This window comes from Balaenoptera borealis (assembly GCF_965194805.1).
Source record: "Balaenoptera borealis genome assembly, chromosome: 12".
NCBI classification, from domain to species: domain Eukaryota; kingdom Metazoa; phylum Chordata; class Mammalia; order Artiodactyla; family Balaenopteridae; genus Balaenoptera; species Balaenoptera borealis.
In genome coordinates this window covers 50,045,455-50,059,857 of record NC_138869.1, presented here as the reverse complement: position 1 = coordinate 50,059,857, position 14,403 = coordinate 50,045,455, and the positions used below count along the sequence as shown (strand labels likewise).

The 14,403-nt window shown below is 49.7% G+C and overlaps 1 protein-coding gene across 16 annotated transcripts in view; it reads right to left on the bottom strand.

Moving 5' to 3' along the window:
* Positions 1-486: 486 nt before the first annotated feature.
* TRAK1 (trafficking kinesin protein 1) overlaps positions 487-14,403 on the bottom strand; it is a 102,139-nt gene continuing 88,222 nt past the window's right edge. For 15 of the 16 annotated variants that reach the window (XM_082348401.1, XM_082348398.1, XM_082348407.1 and 12 more), the window contains 2 exons: positions 6,344-6,446; positions 487-3,296 (listed from right to left, as the gene is read on the bottom strand). In XM_082348401.1, the coding sequence (XP_082204527.1) occupies positions 2,498-3,296; positions 6,344-6,446 (902 nt within the window). In that variant the 3' untranslated portion in view covers positions 487-2,497. Of the gene's footprint in view, positions 3,297-5,447; positions 5,539-6,343; positions 6,447-14,403 lie in introns of all 16 variants that reach the window. The other variant, XM_082348404.1, reaches the window with a different exon arrangement.

Here is a 14,403-nt window from a genome sequence, read left to right as displayed (position 1 = left end):
TCCCAAATATTAAGGTGGCAGAAAATTTTATTTTATCCTTTTGTTCTCCATATGGTGATCCTCCACTGTGCTTGGTTTTTAAGCCTCAACAAAGTTCTATGGAGGGCAATTTGGCAACATCTACCTGGGAATTTATCCTACAGATATGCTCATGTATGTGGAAAATTACATATATGCAAGGTTTTTTCATTACAGTGCTGTGATAGCAAAAGTTTGGAATTAACTTAAAGGTCCATGGGTGTGTGTATGCATTCGCAGTGGGCACGTGCACGTGGTGGAGTAGTATGCAGCCCTGAAAAGTGAGAAAGAGCTTCAGGTTCTGATTGGAAGGTTATCTAAGGGAACGTATTACATTAAAAGAAAGGTGGGTTACAACAGAAGTATTATGACTTTCATTTAAGTTCCCCCAAGAGCTGAATACCTTCAAGTCTTTCATAGAGATGGTCTCCTCAATGAAAAGAACAAAATACAAATCAGAATAGCAGCGTGGTTTCCATCATTTGAACTTATTTTATTGGTACTCATTAGCAAATAAAATTTTATTGTTGATTTTGGATGCATTACAACACACTTTTTGGTAGTGGTTGCACAATGTTGATCATTTATTAACTATACTAAATACTGCAACCTCCGAATTGTTGATTTTTACACGGGTATTTCCTTTGTGATGATGGGTGGCTCCTCTCTCTGAATACATAAAATGGTCCGTTCCATCCATGGTTTTCATATTCCCTTGTTATTCTACCTACTGCTTTAAAATACATTCAAATAAAAAGATATAAGTTCCTTGCAGTGAGTGCACACATACCACAGCGAGGAGAGTTGAAAACACAATTAACCAACACCCTCGCGTTCAGAGAATAAATAGTATGAAATCATGGGACCGAAGCTTGCTCCTGGGGACTTTCTTAAAGTATCTTCAGTGGACATAAGGTCACACTCACTCAATTGAAGGATACATCTTTTGCCAAGGGTGGCGGGAGGAGGGTGATGGGGGGTGCAAAAGGACTTTTTCATTTGCATATGATGTTATCCTTCCATAAATGTCTGGAACAAATGGCCACAGAGCACCGTGATGTGCAGTGCAGTCCTCAGATCAGAATAAATAAATGACCTGCTTGGATTGGAAAGCCACAGGCGTGCTGTGACCAAGCTGGAGAGGACAGAAGATGTTTGTTTAAAATACAGCACACACAAATAATAAATAAAAGTTTGAAACTTAGTCAGTGACAGCGATGGGACCAGACTCCCTGTTTGTTCACGGTTCTTCTCACAACACCTCTACCTTTTCCTAAGGATAAAAAGTGGCACAAGGACACAAAGGGCTTTTGGGGACCACTCTGTTCTGAAACAAGAGGGCAAAACGTGTTTTGAGGGCATCGAATGGCTGCAGAAGAAGACCACAGACGTGAAAGCATGCTCACTGGTCTCAGGTCCAGTACAAGGACCAGAACAAGAGGACCACCAAAGCCTCATTTCTCTGTGAACCAGTTTGGTGTTACCTTTGGCCGTGGTTCTTCTCTTTGACTTATACTGTTGACAAATTTCATCCACCACCTTTCCCCAACCCCCTTTCCTTATGATCCTATTGTTAAAATCGCCTTGGGTCTGGTCTTAATTTGGTTGTGACACTGGGTCCCAGAAATAAGCTGTTATCTCAGGAGCGGCTTGGTGTGTCTGAAACTTGTATTTTGGTGTCACAGAACCACAGACAGAACATTCACTGCGACTTCCCATGTAGTACCATTACTTCCCTGCATATATTAAAAAAACAAAACAAAACGCAGAAAAATAAAACAAATCACACAGAACACACAGGGGCTGCCAAACGGTGCAGCAGGAGTGTAAATACATTCTCTTTCAGGTCAGATGTCTGGTCCGACAGTGGATTACAAAACATGGAGGGATGAATTCAGGTTGAAGGCATGAGACGAGAAAGTCACAGCTCAAGAAAAGAAGCGACCGTCCGTTGGGGCCGCTGCACGTGGCAGCGGACGGAGGCCCCTTACGCTCTCACAGGGAGGGTGAGGCCAGGTGCCCAGTGACACCAGGCGGCACAGCCACTGTGCTACGTGACAGCTCAGGATGTGTGGCTCCGGCAGCCAGCCACAGATTCACTGGTTTCCTATCCATGGGATAAGAACACACATGGGGCGGTGGGGGTGGGGGGTTCAGTGCTTCTCAAAGGAAAGAAGAAGGAAAGACACCGGGCTGCCCCTGCCCCCGGCCAGCACGGGCCAAGTCCTCAAGAGAGCGATGTCGGTGCTGGGGTGCTTCCCGTGGGATTCGAAGGAAGGGCAGGGCGGATACAGGTCTCCAGGTCCTATGTACACATTTTACAGAGTCTCCACTCTGCCCCCATGAGGCACGAGGTTGATTTGTCCAGCTCAGGAGGGGACGTACAGAGGAAAGCAGAGGGAGCGTGCGCAGTGCGGGGGGAGGAGAGGGAGGCGGGAGCAAGACGGGTTTCCTCTAGCGGAAGGGCCTTCTCCCAGCCTCACCGTAAGCTAGTTTGTTTGGGGAGTTTAGCACCCATCAAGATGCCCGAGGTGAGCGTCACGGGGGCTTTCATCTGCATGCTGGACCCCACCATGGTGGGGAAGCTGCGGTTCCGTCGGATGCCACTGTTGAGCTGGAGCCCGCCGATGGCACTGGTGACGGTGGGGCATCCAAGGGGCAGGCCCTCGGGTACCAGGCCTCCGGGGACAAGGGCCTGCGTGGGGCCCGGGGGCCCACAGAGGAGAGGTCCCTGGTCCTCAGTCAAGGTGGGGACGTGGGCTCGCCCCGAGTTCACCACTTTGGCCACACTAAACCTCCTGACTTTGTCCACGAGGTTCAGGTTGGAGACAGACACGTCGGTCTGGCTCTCACTGCTCCGGACCGCCTTCTTCTCCCTCACCTCCCTCAGGATGGAGCTGGCTGGCTTGGAGGCCAGGAAGTTGTCGTAGGGAGGGCTCGTGCACTTGAACTCGAAGGAGGGCGGGGAAGACGTGGGCGACTGCATAGGCGAGTTGGGCGGGGTAGAGGGGATCACGGTCATCCTGGGGGTGTAGGAGTGCAGGAGAGAGCCCCGGCCAGCCCTGTCCCAGCTCTGGGGGTCGTACACAGCCGCGGAAATGCCCCGCTCCTTCAGCAGCCACACCAGCCCCAGGGATGTGCTCATGGTGGTCGTGGACTCACGGACGTTAGTGAAGGATTCGGCCAGGCTCAGTCTCCGCGGAGTGCACGGCGTGGCCACCGGCGTGGACTTCAAGTGGCTGGTGCTGCCACAAGCTGGAGTCGGGGCCGAGTTAAGGCTGATCAGAAAAGACAACAGGTCATTGATCAGAAAACGCCCACGAGCACCGAGGAAGCAGTCCGTGGCCAGCCGCCCGCAGGGGCGCAACGCAGGCCTAGGACATGCTAAGGGGACTCGCCCAGCCCAGGCTCCCTGGGTGCCTCTTTCCATGTCTGCTCTTCCCTCTCACCACAGGGGCCGTGGATTCCCCGAAGTGGGGACGTGGTTTAAGTTAACAGGAAGCTGCATGTGATTTCCCTCTTTCAGCCCTAGAGGGTGGGTACAACTGTCCCCTTTGCAGATGAGGGAACTGAGGCTCAGGTTACGTGACTTACTCAACGTCACACTCAGCTACTCAGGGGAAGACCCTGGATTTAAACACAAGTCTGAGGGACCCCAAAGATAGGGGAGGAAGGCCTTCAGCAGAGAGGCTTTCTGTCCCTACCAAATTTACTCAGATTCCTGCCTTCCTTCCCAGTAGCCGCTTCCCTGAGGCAAGAGGTTAACCAGGACTACGGGATATGAGAGTTTATCCTGGGAATGGCCGAAGCAGGTGGGACATCTCGGTGGAGGACCCTTGGGTGATGGGGAGACTGAGGCTGAAGGCGCCCATCAAGTCAGCGGCAGACCCGGGCCTCCTGACTCCCACCACAGTGTTCTTTCCTCTGCACCCTGCTGCCCTTTAGCCCTTCTCCCGTGGGTGCCCAAGTCCACCCTGATGAGTGGAGTTATTGGGACAGAGGGAGCCACGTCACGTCTTATCAGATCTTCATCTAGCGAACCACCTAGAAAAAGGCCCACTGGGTGTGTGAAACCTGGTTACTAAAGGAAAAGTGGAAAGATTCCTTCGTCTACTCATGTCATGCTGACTGAGGACCCACTATGTTCCAAAAGCTGGTATCCAGCAGTGAGGGAGTTAGGGCAGAAGGTATAGCAGAGGGGCAGCAGCGGGGAATGCACTGCTGTCTGCCTGAAAAGCAGGAGAGACCCACTTTTAACAACTGCTTCGGGGATGGAGTGAGGCCACCCAGGCACGGAGGCCCTGAGCTGTTGCTGGATGAGCAACTGAGCGGCACAGAAAACATCCCTCCTGAGGGTCTCATGAGACCTGTCCTGGCACCTGCCCAAGGACGCAGCAGGGGCTGCAGGTGCCCCTGGGAACAGGCAGCTGGGTGGTCCCTGGGAACCGGGGGATAGAGCCCTCTCTCCCCAGCCTGACAGGGGACAGGCCACATACCTTGGACAAAGCACCAACTTAGGGAAAGGGGAGGAAGGGGATGGGCTCTGGAGCAGGTCCTTGGAATGAGTGGAGCAGGGCCCCCTCCTGCAGGAGGGACAGGTCAAAGGCAAGTACAAGCTGAGGCATCACTTGGCTGCACACTCAGGTGACCTCACCACTGGCCAGTCTGCACAGGGTGAGGAACACAGAACAGGCCCGTCTCACACAAGCTCGGGACCGGGGATGCTGGTGGGTCGGGAGCACTCAGAGGAACATGGGATTAGAAACCACAGCAGATTCCTAAGGTTAAAAGGTGGATTCTTCAAAAGGCACAGGTGGAATTCTACAAAACTGATCTACAAGCAATAGAGGGCCAAAAAAAAATCTGGACTTCAAATCTTGTTCACAGAGCCATTCCTAGGGAGATTCTCTACTTTGTTTCAAGCTGCCATTCTTTCAAACTCAGGCAAAAAGCCTTTTCCTACTACTGACTTCTCAGGCTTTTTCATCCCTGACGAGGCCAGAAGGACTTAGAGAAGAAGGCAGGGGTGCGGCGTTGAGTCCTATGGCTACAGTCAGCAGAGCACCAGGATGCCAGCCTCTCCCGGGGGGAAGCTCTGTCCAGCGGTTTTAAACACGATCTCTTCAAACATAAAGCTGAGGGATAGGGAAGCCGGGTTCTCCAGAGGCAGGAAGGGAGACGGAGAGACAAGCTAAAATTGAGAGGTCCCCTTCCGGTGAGAACCTCGGTTAGACCTGTATTAGTGCTGGCACTCGGCGCGACTGGGGCATTTAGACAGGTTAGGGGGTATCCATTGTCAAGGCCGAGTTAGCCAGGCACAACCAGCGGGACACGTCCACGCCTACGTCGCGGGTTAGTGGCGGCCACGCGTGCACACACAGCTCCTTCATGGGGCCCTGGCAGGCAGGCCCTGCTGGTGGTGTTCTCACCCCCTGCCTCGCCCGTGGGCTCACTCTCTGCCCTACATCTGCTCTCAGCTCAACGGGGCCTGGGGCTGCTTCGTCGTCCTCCTCACATGACCTGCGGAGAATTATTCATCGTTGAAGGTGTCCCTTGGGGCAGCTGCTCCCTCCGAGCTGGCCCTGCTCGCCTCTCTCCCGTAAGTTACCTTCCACTCACCCTGCCACCTCGTACCACAGAGAAAACAGCTGATGGGGTCACGCCACCGCGTTGGGGGGTACCATTTTCCCTTTCACTGGAAGCTCTGGGAGGCCTGAAATCCAGCCAAGCAGACCCCCCCCCCCCACCAGGCCACACAAGTCCTCTCGTCCTATGGTACCAACTCTTATCACTTCTTGGAGGTGCCCAAGGGAAGTGGACCACGCTGGGCATGTGGTTCCATTCAAGTTTTATCATTTCGGTCATTACAGGGTGGCTGGGATGCATGGCCCCTGGGGCCATTGCCAGAGGCATAAGTGCTACCACAGGGCTCAGTAACTCCATTCTGTGAAAGAACACGTTCTACTGACAAACTTTGGGGCAAAAAGCCAACAGACTTGGACTTAGGGGCTGTGGTAGTGCCCTAAACTTCAGCTGGTTGAGGAGGGATGTAAGAATCTTCCACGGCCAATAAAAGAGCAACTAAAAGTGGGTCCAGGTCTCTCTATCTGTGCTGGATCTGAATCAATAGGGGCCTTGATTCAAAAAAAAAGAAAGAAAAAAAGATGGGACTCAGAACAGGTGACTGTAGTGCTTGGGAGATGCTTCCACTGGCTAGGGTTGGATTTGAATGAGCCTCTCTACTTTGGCTTTCCTCAACGTTAAGTCTCACAGGGAATGTCTCAACCTCACCCCGCCCTGCCCACCCCACGGCCGGGTCCCTTACCTTGGCGTGACCCGCGTGAGCTCGTCTGAAGGATGCAGGATGCGACAGGTGGTGAAGGTGAAGGTGGAGTTTGTCTGTGACATGCACTTCCCAGGGTGGTGGGCTAAATCAGGGGGAGGGGGAAGGGAGGAACAAAATATAGTCCTTGCATCCAAGTACACCCATGAGAAAAGTCAAACTCCCGCATGGCCCTGGACAGATGCAAGAAACGATGGGCTACCTTGTGAACTGGATCTGGGCGAGGAAGGTGAAACGCAAATGTTCTGGATCGAAGGTGGTCCCTCAAAACTAACCACACTTTTGAGCACTGGTGTGCAGAGCATCGAATTCCAGCTTCCAACCCAGTCCAGACAGGGTTTCCCATCAGCGTTCTTTGGCCAGTAGTGGATCCAGTTTTAAGGGCTAATGGGCCCTTGGGGGTAAATTTGGGTTCCCTCCTCAGAGGTCCAAATCGGCTTCCTTCTTTTGTTGCTTTACTTTTCTTTTCATTGGCAAACAGGTGCCAAACTCTGCCAAGGGGAGGGGAGAGGTGCAGGGCAGGGAGAGGCACTTGCACCTGGGAACAGGGCAAGGCTCACGGGCTCCCTTTTCTGTTTACACAAAAAGGGGCTTGAGGAAGCTGGCTCCACTACTGTCTAACTGTGGTCGACAGGGAGGGAGACGGGGCCTCAGCTGCCTCAGCAACAACGTGGCAGGAGTCCCAGGGCCTGGGTTCTCTGTGGGGCTGAAGCTCCAGGACCTGGGCTGGGCTGACACACAACGGTGCAAGCAGCACCAGTCCCCCCGGGCTGCTTTCTTGCCATCTCTAGGATGTCTGGTTTCTGACGAAAATGAGACAGAACAAGTTGTCCTCAACTTATTTCCTTTGAAAGCTCCAAAGGGTTGTTAAGGCAGCTGAAGTCTACGATCTGGAGCAAAGTAAATCACAGAAGCGTTAGGACCATGCATCAGAAAGCTGGCAGGTGATAAGTAGGAATAGAGTCTACAGGAGACATCATGATTGTAGAGGCCATCCTCATTCATAACTCAAATGTAAAAAAAGAAAAAAAAAAAAAAAGGAAAAATGCTACTGCTCCCAATAGCATGCAAGGTGAGGTCTGGGTCATCCCCCCTCCCCACCCACTCCACCCCTGCAGCCTCTCAGCCCCCAGAGACCTCCTGGGAGACAACGGATTAGGATATTGGAGGCCATGAGCACGCTGAAGATTCAAAAGGCTGGAACTAGAATCTTCTAGCTCTTTATGGCAAGTTTTCTCTTGGATTTGACAAAAAGGAAAAGGAAAACAAACCAGAAGAGATCGGTGCCCCAAACCTACAGATCCACACACAGGTGATTGCATCTTAAAAAAGAAAAGAAAAAACTAGAAACCAGATGAAACCAGCAAACAAAAAAATATTGGAGACACGCAAATTGAAGGCAGGCAGGACAAAGCCAAAGCACAAAAATGGTGGCGGTGACTCAGGAGCTATGCAAGACTGGTTTCCCCTGATTATTGTGGTCCAACCCATGTCTTTGTGTCAAGGAAGGCTCCCGTGGCCCCTGGCATGGCAGCCAGCACCACGGCCACAAGAGCAAACTCCCAGCCACAGGGAGCTCCAGGCAAAGCAGGAGGGGCGTGGAAAACACACGTAAGAATAGCCTTTATGCATCTTTGTTTCTCAACCAAAAAAGTAATGGTTTAGGAACTCAGATAATTGAGAAACTACTGCAAGCAAAACAAAAATGGAAGAAGCTATGAAGAAAAGGCAACCAACCAATCACGATTCTCTGATTGCAATAAGGTCTAGAAACAAAAGCAACAAAAAACCTGAGAAAAGCATCCCAAATAACAGGCGTGAGGGGTTATTTGGGAGGGAGGAAAGAAAAATGCAGTAAGTAGAAGTAATTAAGACAGAACAGTTGAAAGACAGAGAACATTTTTTAAAAATATCAAACAAAAGCAAGGCTTGATTTAAACTTAGAAGTGTACCCCATTTAAATACATGGCCAGAATATCAAATCAAAAGGTCACACATGTTCACTTTCTCCACCCCATTACATATCGGATCTTCAATCGCAACAGCTAGTGTGAGACAGATATTTTAGAGAGACAGTTGCATCAGCAGAAGCAAAACCCATCTTATTGCAAATGGGTTTTGGGAATAGGAAAAGGCTGCTAAAATTCAGAGGTCATCATTCCCCAGAGGCGATGGACAGCTTTAGAAGACCAAGGAAAATCAACAACAAGGATCAAAAGTGCCAAAGCCAGAGGTTCGGCCCCTCTGCAATACCACTGGGACGCCTGGACCGGCCAGCTCTCCGAGTCACCACTGCCCACCGGGCCGCTGCAGCATCTCCCTTCCTTGGGACACAACACAGAGAGAGTGAGTCACCCGAGGCTCCTTGAGCTGCTGGGGGCTGATTCCTACAGTTCTGTGAACAGGAGAGAGCAAATTCCCAAAGCAAGAGGCACTGACAAGAGTCTTCTAGGCAGGGAGCAGGGGCTCAGTAGGAGCGCTCACTACTGCAGTCACCACTGCACCCCGAAGCCCTGCCTTAGGTGCTGTGGGTTAACCTCGTGCTGCTTGCTTGGGGCCTCCAAGGACAGGGGTTTTGGATTTAATGTTCTGACTTCCTACTTAAATCCTCACTCCTTTTCTCGGTCTGACTGGAGGACTGCAGTGTTGTGAGCCAAAAGTATTAACACTGACAAGTACTTTCATCAAATATTCTATTTAGGAATGAACTTGCATTTTCCCCGCCTCAAAAGACCCTAACTTTTATTATTTTTATTTGTTCCTCCTCCCGCAGGTTCTGAAACTGGTACAAAATCCTTATCTGTCAAAGAGAACCTTTAAACTTCATTAATCCTTGATTATTCAAGATCGTCTACGTTGGTGAACTACATACAGGTAGCTACCGTGCAGATTTTTTGTTCTTTAAAATGTGCCACCTGCTAGCACACACCCTTCAGCCCGAGGTGGGGTCTCAGAGGGCTGTATAAGGGGGACAGTCCCCCTGCTCACTTGCACTCTGATTGACTCAGGTGTGCTTTCCACCCAGAGCAGGTGCACTTGGTAAATGGCTCTGACTGGCTGTGCTCCTCTGGGGGCACATGGTGCCTGGTACTGACTGGAAAATTGGGTGCTTGGGATCTTGCGGCCGCAGCCAGCCGTGAGGGAGCCCTGGCCCAGCCCTGAGTCTCCAGTGAGTTGGGGCTTCCTTCTTAGATGCCCTGCAGACCACGCTGGGGATTATCTGCAAGTGTGCTACCCAGACCAGGGTGACTGCTGCTTGGTGGAAGGCTCGGGTCTCCAGGGAAGATGGGCAGGAAAGCCCAGTGCTCTCCTCGCAGCCCAGGGATCCAATGGTGAGAAGAGGAAAGAAACACGGATAAGGCTGGGTATAGTGGCGGGGCCCTGCAGGGTGACTGGGCTTTGCAGCCTGGCCGTCCGCGGGATGAGACCTGTTCACACGAGCTCATGCATGTCGGTCAACTGGAACGATGCTTTCCTTCTTCCCCCACCCACAGGGAAGGCCAGGCTGGGAATGTGCCGGGGAGACCAGAAACTTCTCTCTCTAAAGGCTATCGTAGCATCGTCCTTAAAAGAACCCTCCCGGGAGCCCACACAGCTGTCAGGGTGCAGCTGCACCTACTGAACTCTGTGGGGAGCTGGGACCTACACACACACGGCTTCCAAGGGGATCTCCGAAGACAGAGGAATGCTGGTCATGCTACTTTTTGGCTTACAGAAGTAACTTATTAAAATATTTTCTTTAAAATTACAAACCCATCCCAAAATCTTGGAAAAAGGGGTTTTATCTTTGTGACATACTGAGAGCCTTCCAGATTCTTCTCCCACTCTTCATGGGAAGTGGCCAACTTGTGTAAAATACACAAAATGCCTTGACCTTTTCCCCCTTTTCTTGACTTGAACATGTCGTGTGAAGCTACCGTCACACGACTTGGATCTGCTCTGCCATTTCTATAAACTCATTCACCAAGACACACACACACACACACACACACACACACACACACACACACACACACACACACTCCCCCCACCTCCTTTAATTCTAGTAGCTGCCACCACATCAACAGTGGCATCCACCGGCCGACCTTTTCTGTCCAAGCAAAAACAAACCTACTGAAAGTAAAAGCATTGTCCATCCAGCTTAAAGGCATGGCTTTGAAAGCCCTGCGAACATCAGTACTTTTTTTTTTCCATCTTTTTACCAGCTTCTAATGACTTTGTCGTTTTTTACTCAAGGAGTAACCACAGTGGAGGTGGGGCGCGTATCTTTGCCTGTCAGCTACATGCCCTTTCTTTTTTTTTTAAAAAAAGCAATGTTTTAGAATTCTTCCTAAAAAACTAAACTCTCAGGGCATAGAAAAATGCTCTAAAGACTTTTTCTATCACTTCTTTATATAACTCTGTATGTGAATTTTTCTGGAAAAAAAAGTTCTATGATGAGTCCATGTGGGAAAAACTCCATAAAACCTTTGTTTGCCCTGTGCTTCATCATTAACATCAATGCTGTTTGGGATTAATGTGGCTTTAACAAGTGTTTTTCTCTGGGGGGGTAGGGAATCAAGGGCAGTTTCAGATACAGCAGTACAGCTTCTTTTCTTTTTTAAAAATAGAAGTGATATTAAACTACACAGTGTTACAAGATGACATTTTTAAGCTCTCAGTTACAGGCTTAACATGGGCCTGTGACTCTTTTTCTCTGCTTCTTAAGCATTTCTTTTACACAGCCCCTGTCTGGTCCTGTAGCTCTAGGGACCCCTGAGTCCCCAATGCAGACATCCAGCCCACAGGCACCGGGGAGGTTTCTAGCACAGAGATTGTGAACCACATCAAAAGATCTCTTCCTGGTTTCTGTACAACTTTTGTTTCCTGCAAAATTTTTAAAAATAAAAAGTCTACTTGTCCCCCTACACCAAGCTGTCTACTCTGTTTCATCTAAAAAGTGACTTAACAGAGGAACAATCTCACGGAATGGCACAGAGAGGACCAGAAATTCCCTCAGGTGGCCCTTGGGGTATCTTCAGGAGATAAAATGACTTAAAAAAAAAAAAAAAGAGATATATTTATTTATTTTTGCCTGCGGCAGGTCTTAGTTGCAGCACGCGGGATCATTGTTGAGGCATGCAGCATCTTCATTGTCGTGCCCGGGCTTCTCTCTAGTTGTGGCGTGTGGGTTTTCTCTTCTTTAGTTGTGGCGTGCAGGCTCCAGGGTGCGTGGGCTCTGTAGCTGTGGCCCGCCGGTTCCAGAGCACGTGGGCTCTGTAGTTTGCGGCACGGAGGCGCTAGTTGAGGCGTGCGAACTCAGTAGTTGTGGCACACCGGCTTAGTTGCCCCGCGGCATGTGGGATCTTAGTTCCCTGACCAGGGATCGAACCCATGTCCCCTGCATTGCAAGGTGGATTCTTTACCATTGGACCACCAGGGAAGTCCCCAAATCACTTTTTAGAATGCTGTTAAAATATCAAAAGGGCAAACGCAAGAGTCTCTTTGGATTCTTCGGATGCCAACAAAGCTGGACCCTGCGCCCTCTGCCTTCATGTCCGTCCTGTGGCAAACACCAACAGGTGCGGGGAGCGAGCCTGGCTAAGCTGCCTCAAGTCCATCATCCAGCTGGTGCTACCGGAGCCTGTTCAAGAGCGCACTTCTCCCGTGCATCACTAGGCGGCGCAACTGGACAACTCACCGGAACCTCAACGCGCACCCACGTGCTACCTCAAGGGCCCTCCACTTTAGAAGAGGCATTGTGCAAACAAACGCCCACTCAACAATCCAAGTGGGTGCCCCTCGAAGCACGGCAGTGCCCTCCTATGGTTTTCAGAGGTGAGGTTCCATAGAGAAAGCGGTTCCAGAGAGCGGGCTTGTTCTGGAAATTTTAAGCAGGGTTGACTCCGTGCTGTTTGGGATGAGTCAATTATGTGATTCTTCATTCATTTTTCACTTTGGGCTGCACTGGCCTGGTTCTGGTTTACTATACATTTTGATGCAAGAGCACAGGGCTTCCTTAGCATCTCCTAATACAGGGGGGTGAGAGCAGACCCCAGCTTTGTCCATAGTGACCAAACTCCTGTAACTGCTACACACCAGGGTGGGGTTGAAAAGTCTTCTCATTAGAGTGGGATCTCTTTGTCAACTCTCTCGGTGGAGATAAGAAGGAAACTTCCCAGAGGGTCTGTGAATCGAACGTACCAGACTTTCTCTTCTAGATTCATCCGGTCCTCACGGCCAACGTTGCCTCACAAGCCCCTTTGGGTCCTGCTTCTGCAGTGGGACTGACAGTACAAGAGGATGCCCACCCGGGGCTTTGCTCACACCAGCCCCTGCCTCAGAGGAGGCTGGAGTGATACTCAGGTCCTCGAGCTTTCTGTCTGCCTCCTTTCATCCACCAGCTCTTCCCTTCTCTTCACGTAACCTCTCCTGAACAGAACCTGGACCTACGTATCAAATAAGACAGCTACAAAAGAAGCTAGTTCTTGGCTTTTGCTTCTGGGGGCCCAAGTGCTGCAGCTTCAGGGATTTTCAAGGGCACTTTTGACCAAATGTGATTTTTGCCTTCAACACTCAGCCCCCAAAATGACACAGAGCTCCACTGCAGTACCACTGCCAGATAGGCTGCCATGTTTTATAGGAGCCTGTTTTAGGATATATCTCCCACTGGAAATGGTCTCCATGTGTATGAGCATTAAGTAAACTGACCTTTGCTTTCTTCTACATTGCTTTAATCCTGCCTCTGTCTCTCCTTTAAGAATCAAGGCATCCAAGATAATTCACCTGGACTGTCCATCTAACCATCTGCTGACCTAACTGTGTGACTTTAAACTCGGATCTTAATCCTTTACCACATGCAGGCTCTTCTCTACACATAAATACCTAAAATTCAGAACACTGGCAGTACGAGATTATGTCTATTTCTGATAAAAGTGTGCTTTCTATATGATTTAAAACATAAAATATATTACTGAAATAAAGTAAAACTGTAATCTAAAAATTGTTTTACATAATCCATTTTAATCATCTAAATTATTTACAAATATAACAAGGATTTATCCTTTTTAAAGACATGGGATTATAAAAATCAAATAATGACACAATAATACATTAAAATATATTAATAAATATTTTTCAGTACTCAAAATGTTTTCTCCATGAGATAGCAGGCTCTAGACAAAAGTGCCTAATATACAAGTTTTCCCAATTGCCTCCCATAATACCAGTTGTTAAAAAAGAAAGGTTAATCACCTTCTGTCTTCAAAGGTTCTCCCTACTAAGTCTTCCCAGGAAGATGGCAGCTCCTGGAACTGTGCTGTTTGGCAACAGGAAAGGGCAGATCAAGGCAGGGACCAGGCCAGCGGGGGTACAAATTCCAAGACAGAGGATGCCCCAGGCTTTCCCACTGAAACTTTTCTGTCTACCTGTGACTCCAAGACTGTGTGCATAATGCCACTCAGGGCCCCTGGGATGATTTATGTAGAGTGACGTGCTTCTTACATTCCTAGAATCAAAGTGGTTCTGTCATTCCCCACAGAGAAGAAAGAGACAAATCATTGTCCGTGCCTTTCCCTCCTGCACTGAGCTTTCACCAAGTCTTACCCAGAAAACAAGCTCGAAAGAACCTTTGCCTAGATGATCAGACCTTCCCTAAATTACCTTCAGCAATCTATATAATTCTTTCTGGATGCACACTACCAATGTGACTCCTCTAGAGTTTCCACTGTACGTTAGTGTGCCTCTCCTCAAAGTTGCTGGGATGGATTTGCTGCAGGTTTGAGGAAGGTGGGAAGAAGCAATGGATACGCCTTTGTGTGTGGTAAGGAAAGTGGTTAGGACTTAGCTCCTCATAACTGGTCCCCTCGCTCCCTCTGTCCTCAGAGAGATATTCTTAGCTGAATTGATAAGCTTTATTCCTTCTCTACAACTTCTCCAAGAGAAACCGAATGGTGCTTCTTTAAATTTACAGGATTCACCTTCTAATCCACCCGCAAGACTGCAGGGAGGGGTCACCACACTCAACACGATGCCTGCCCCTTCAGCCACAAAATCAGCAGACA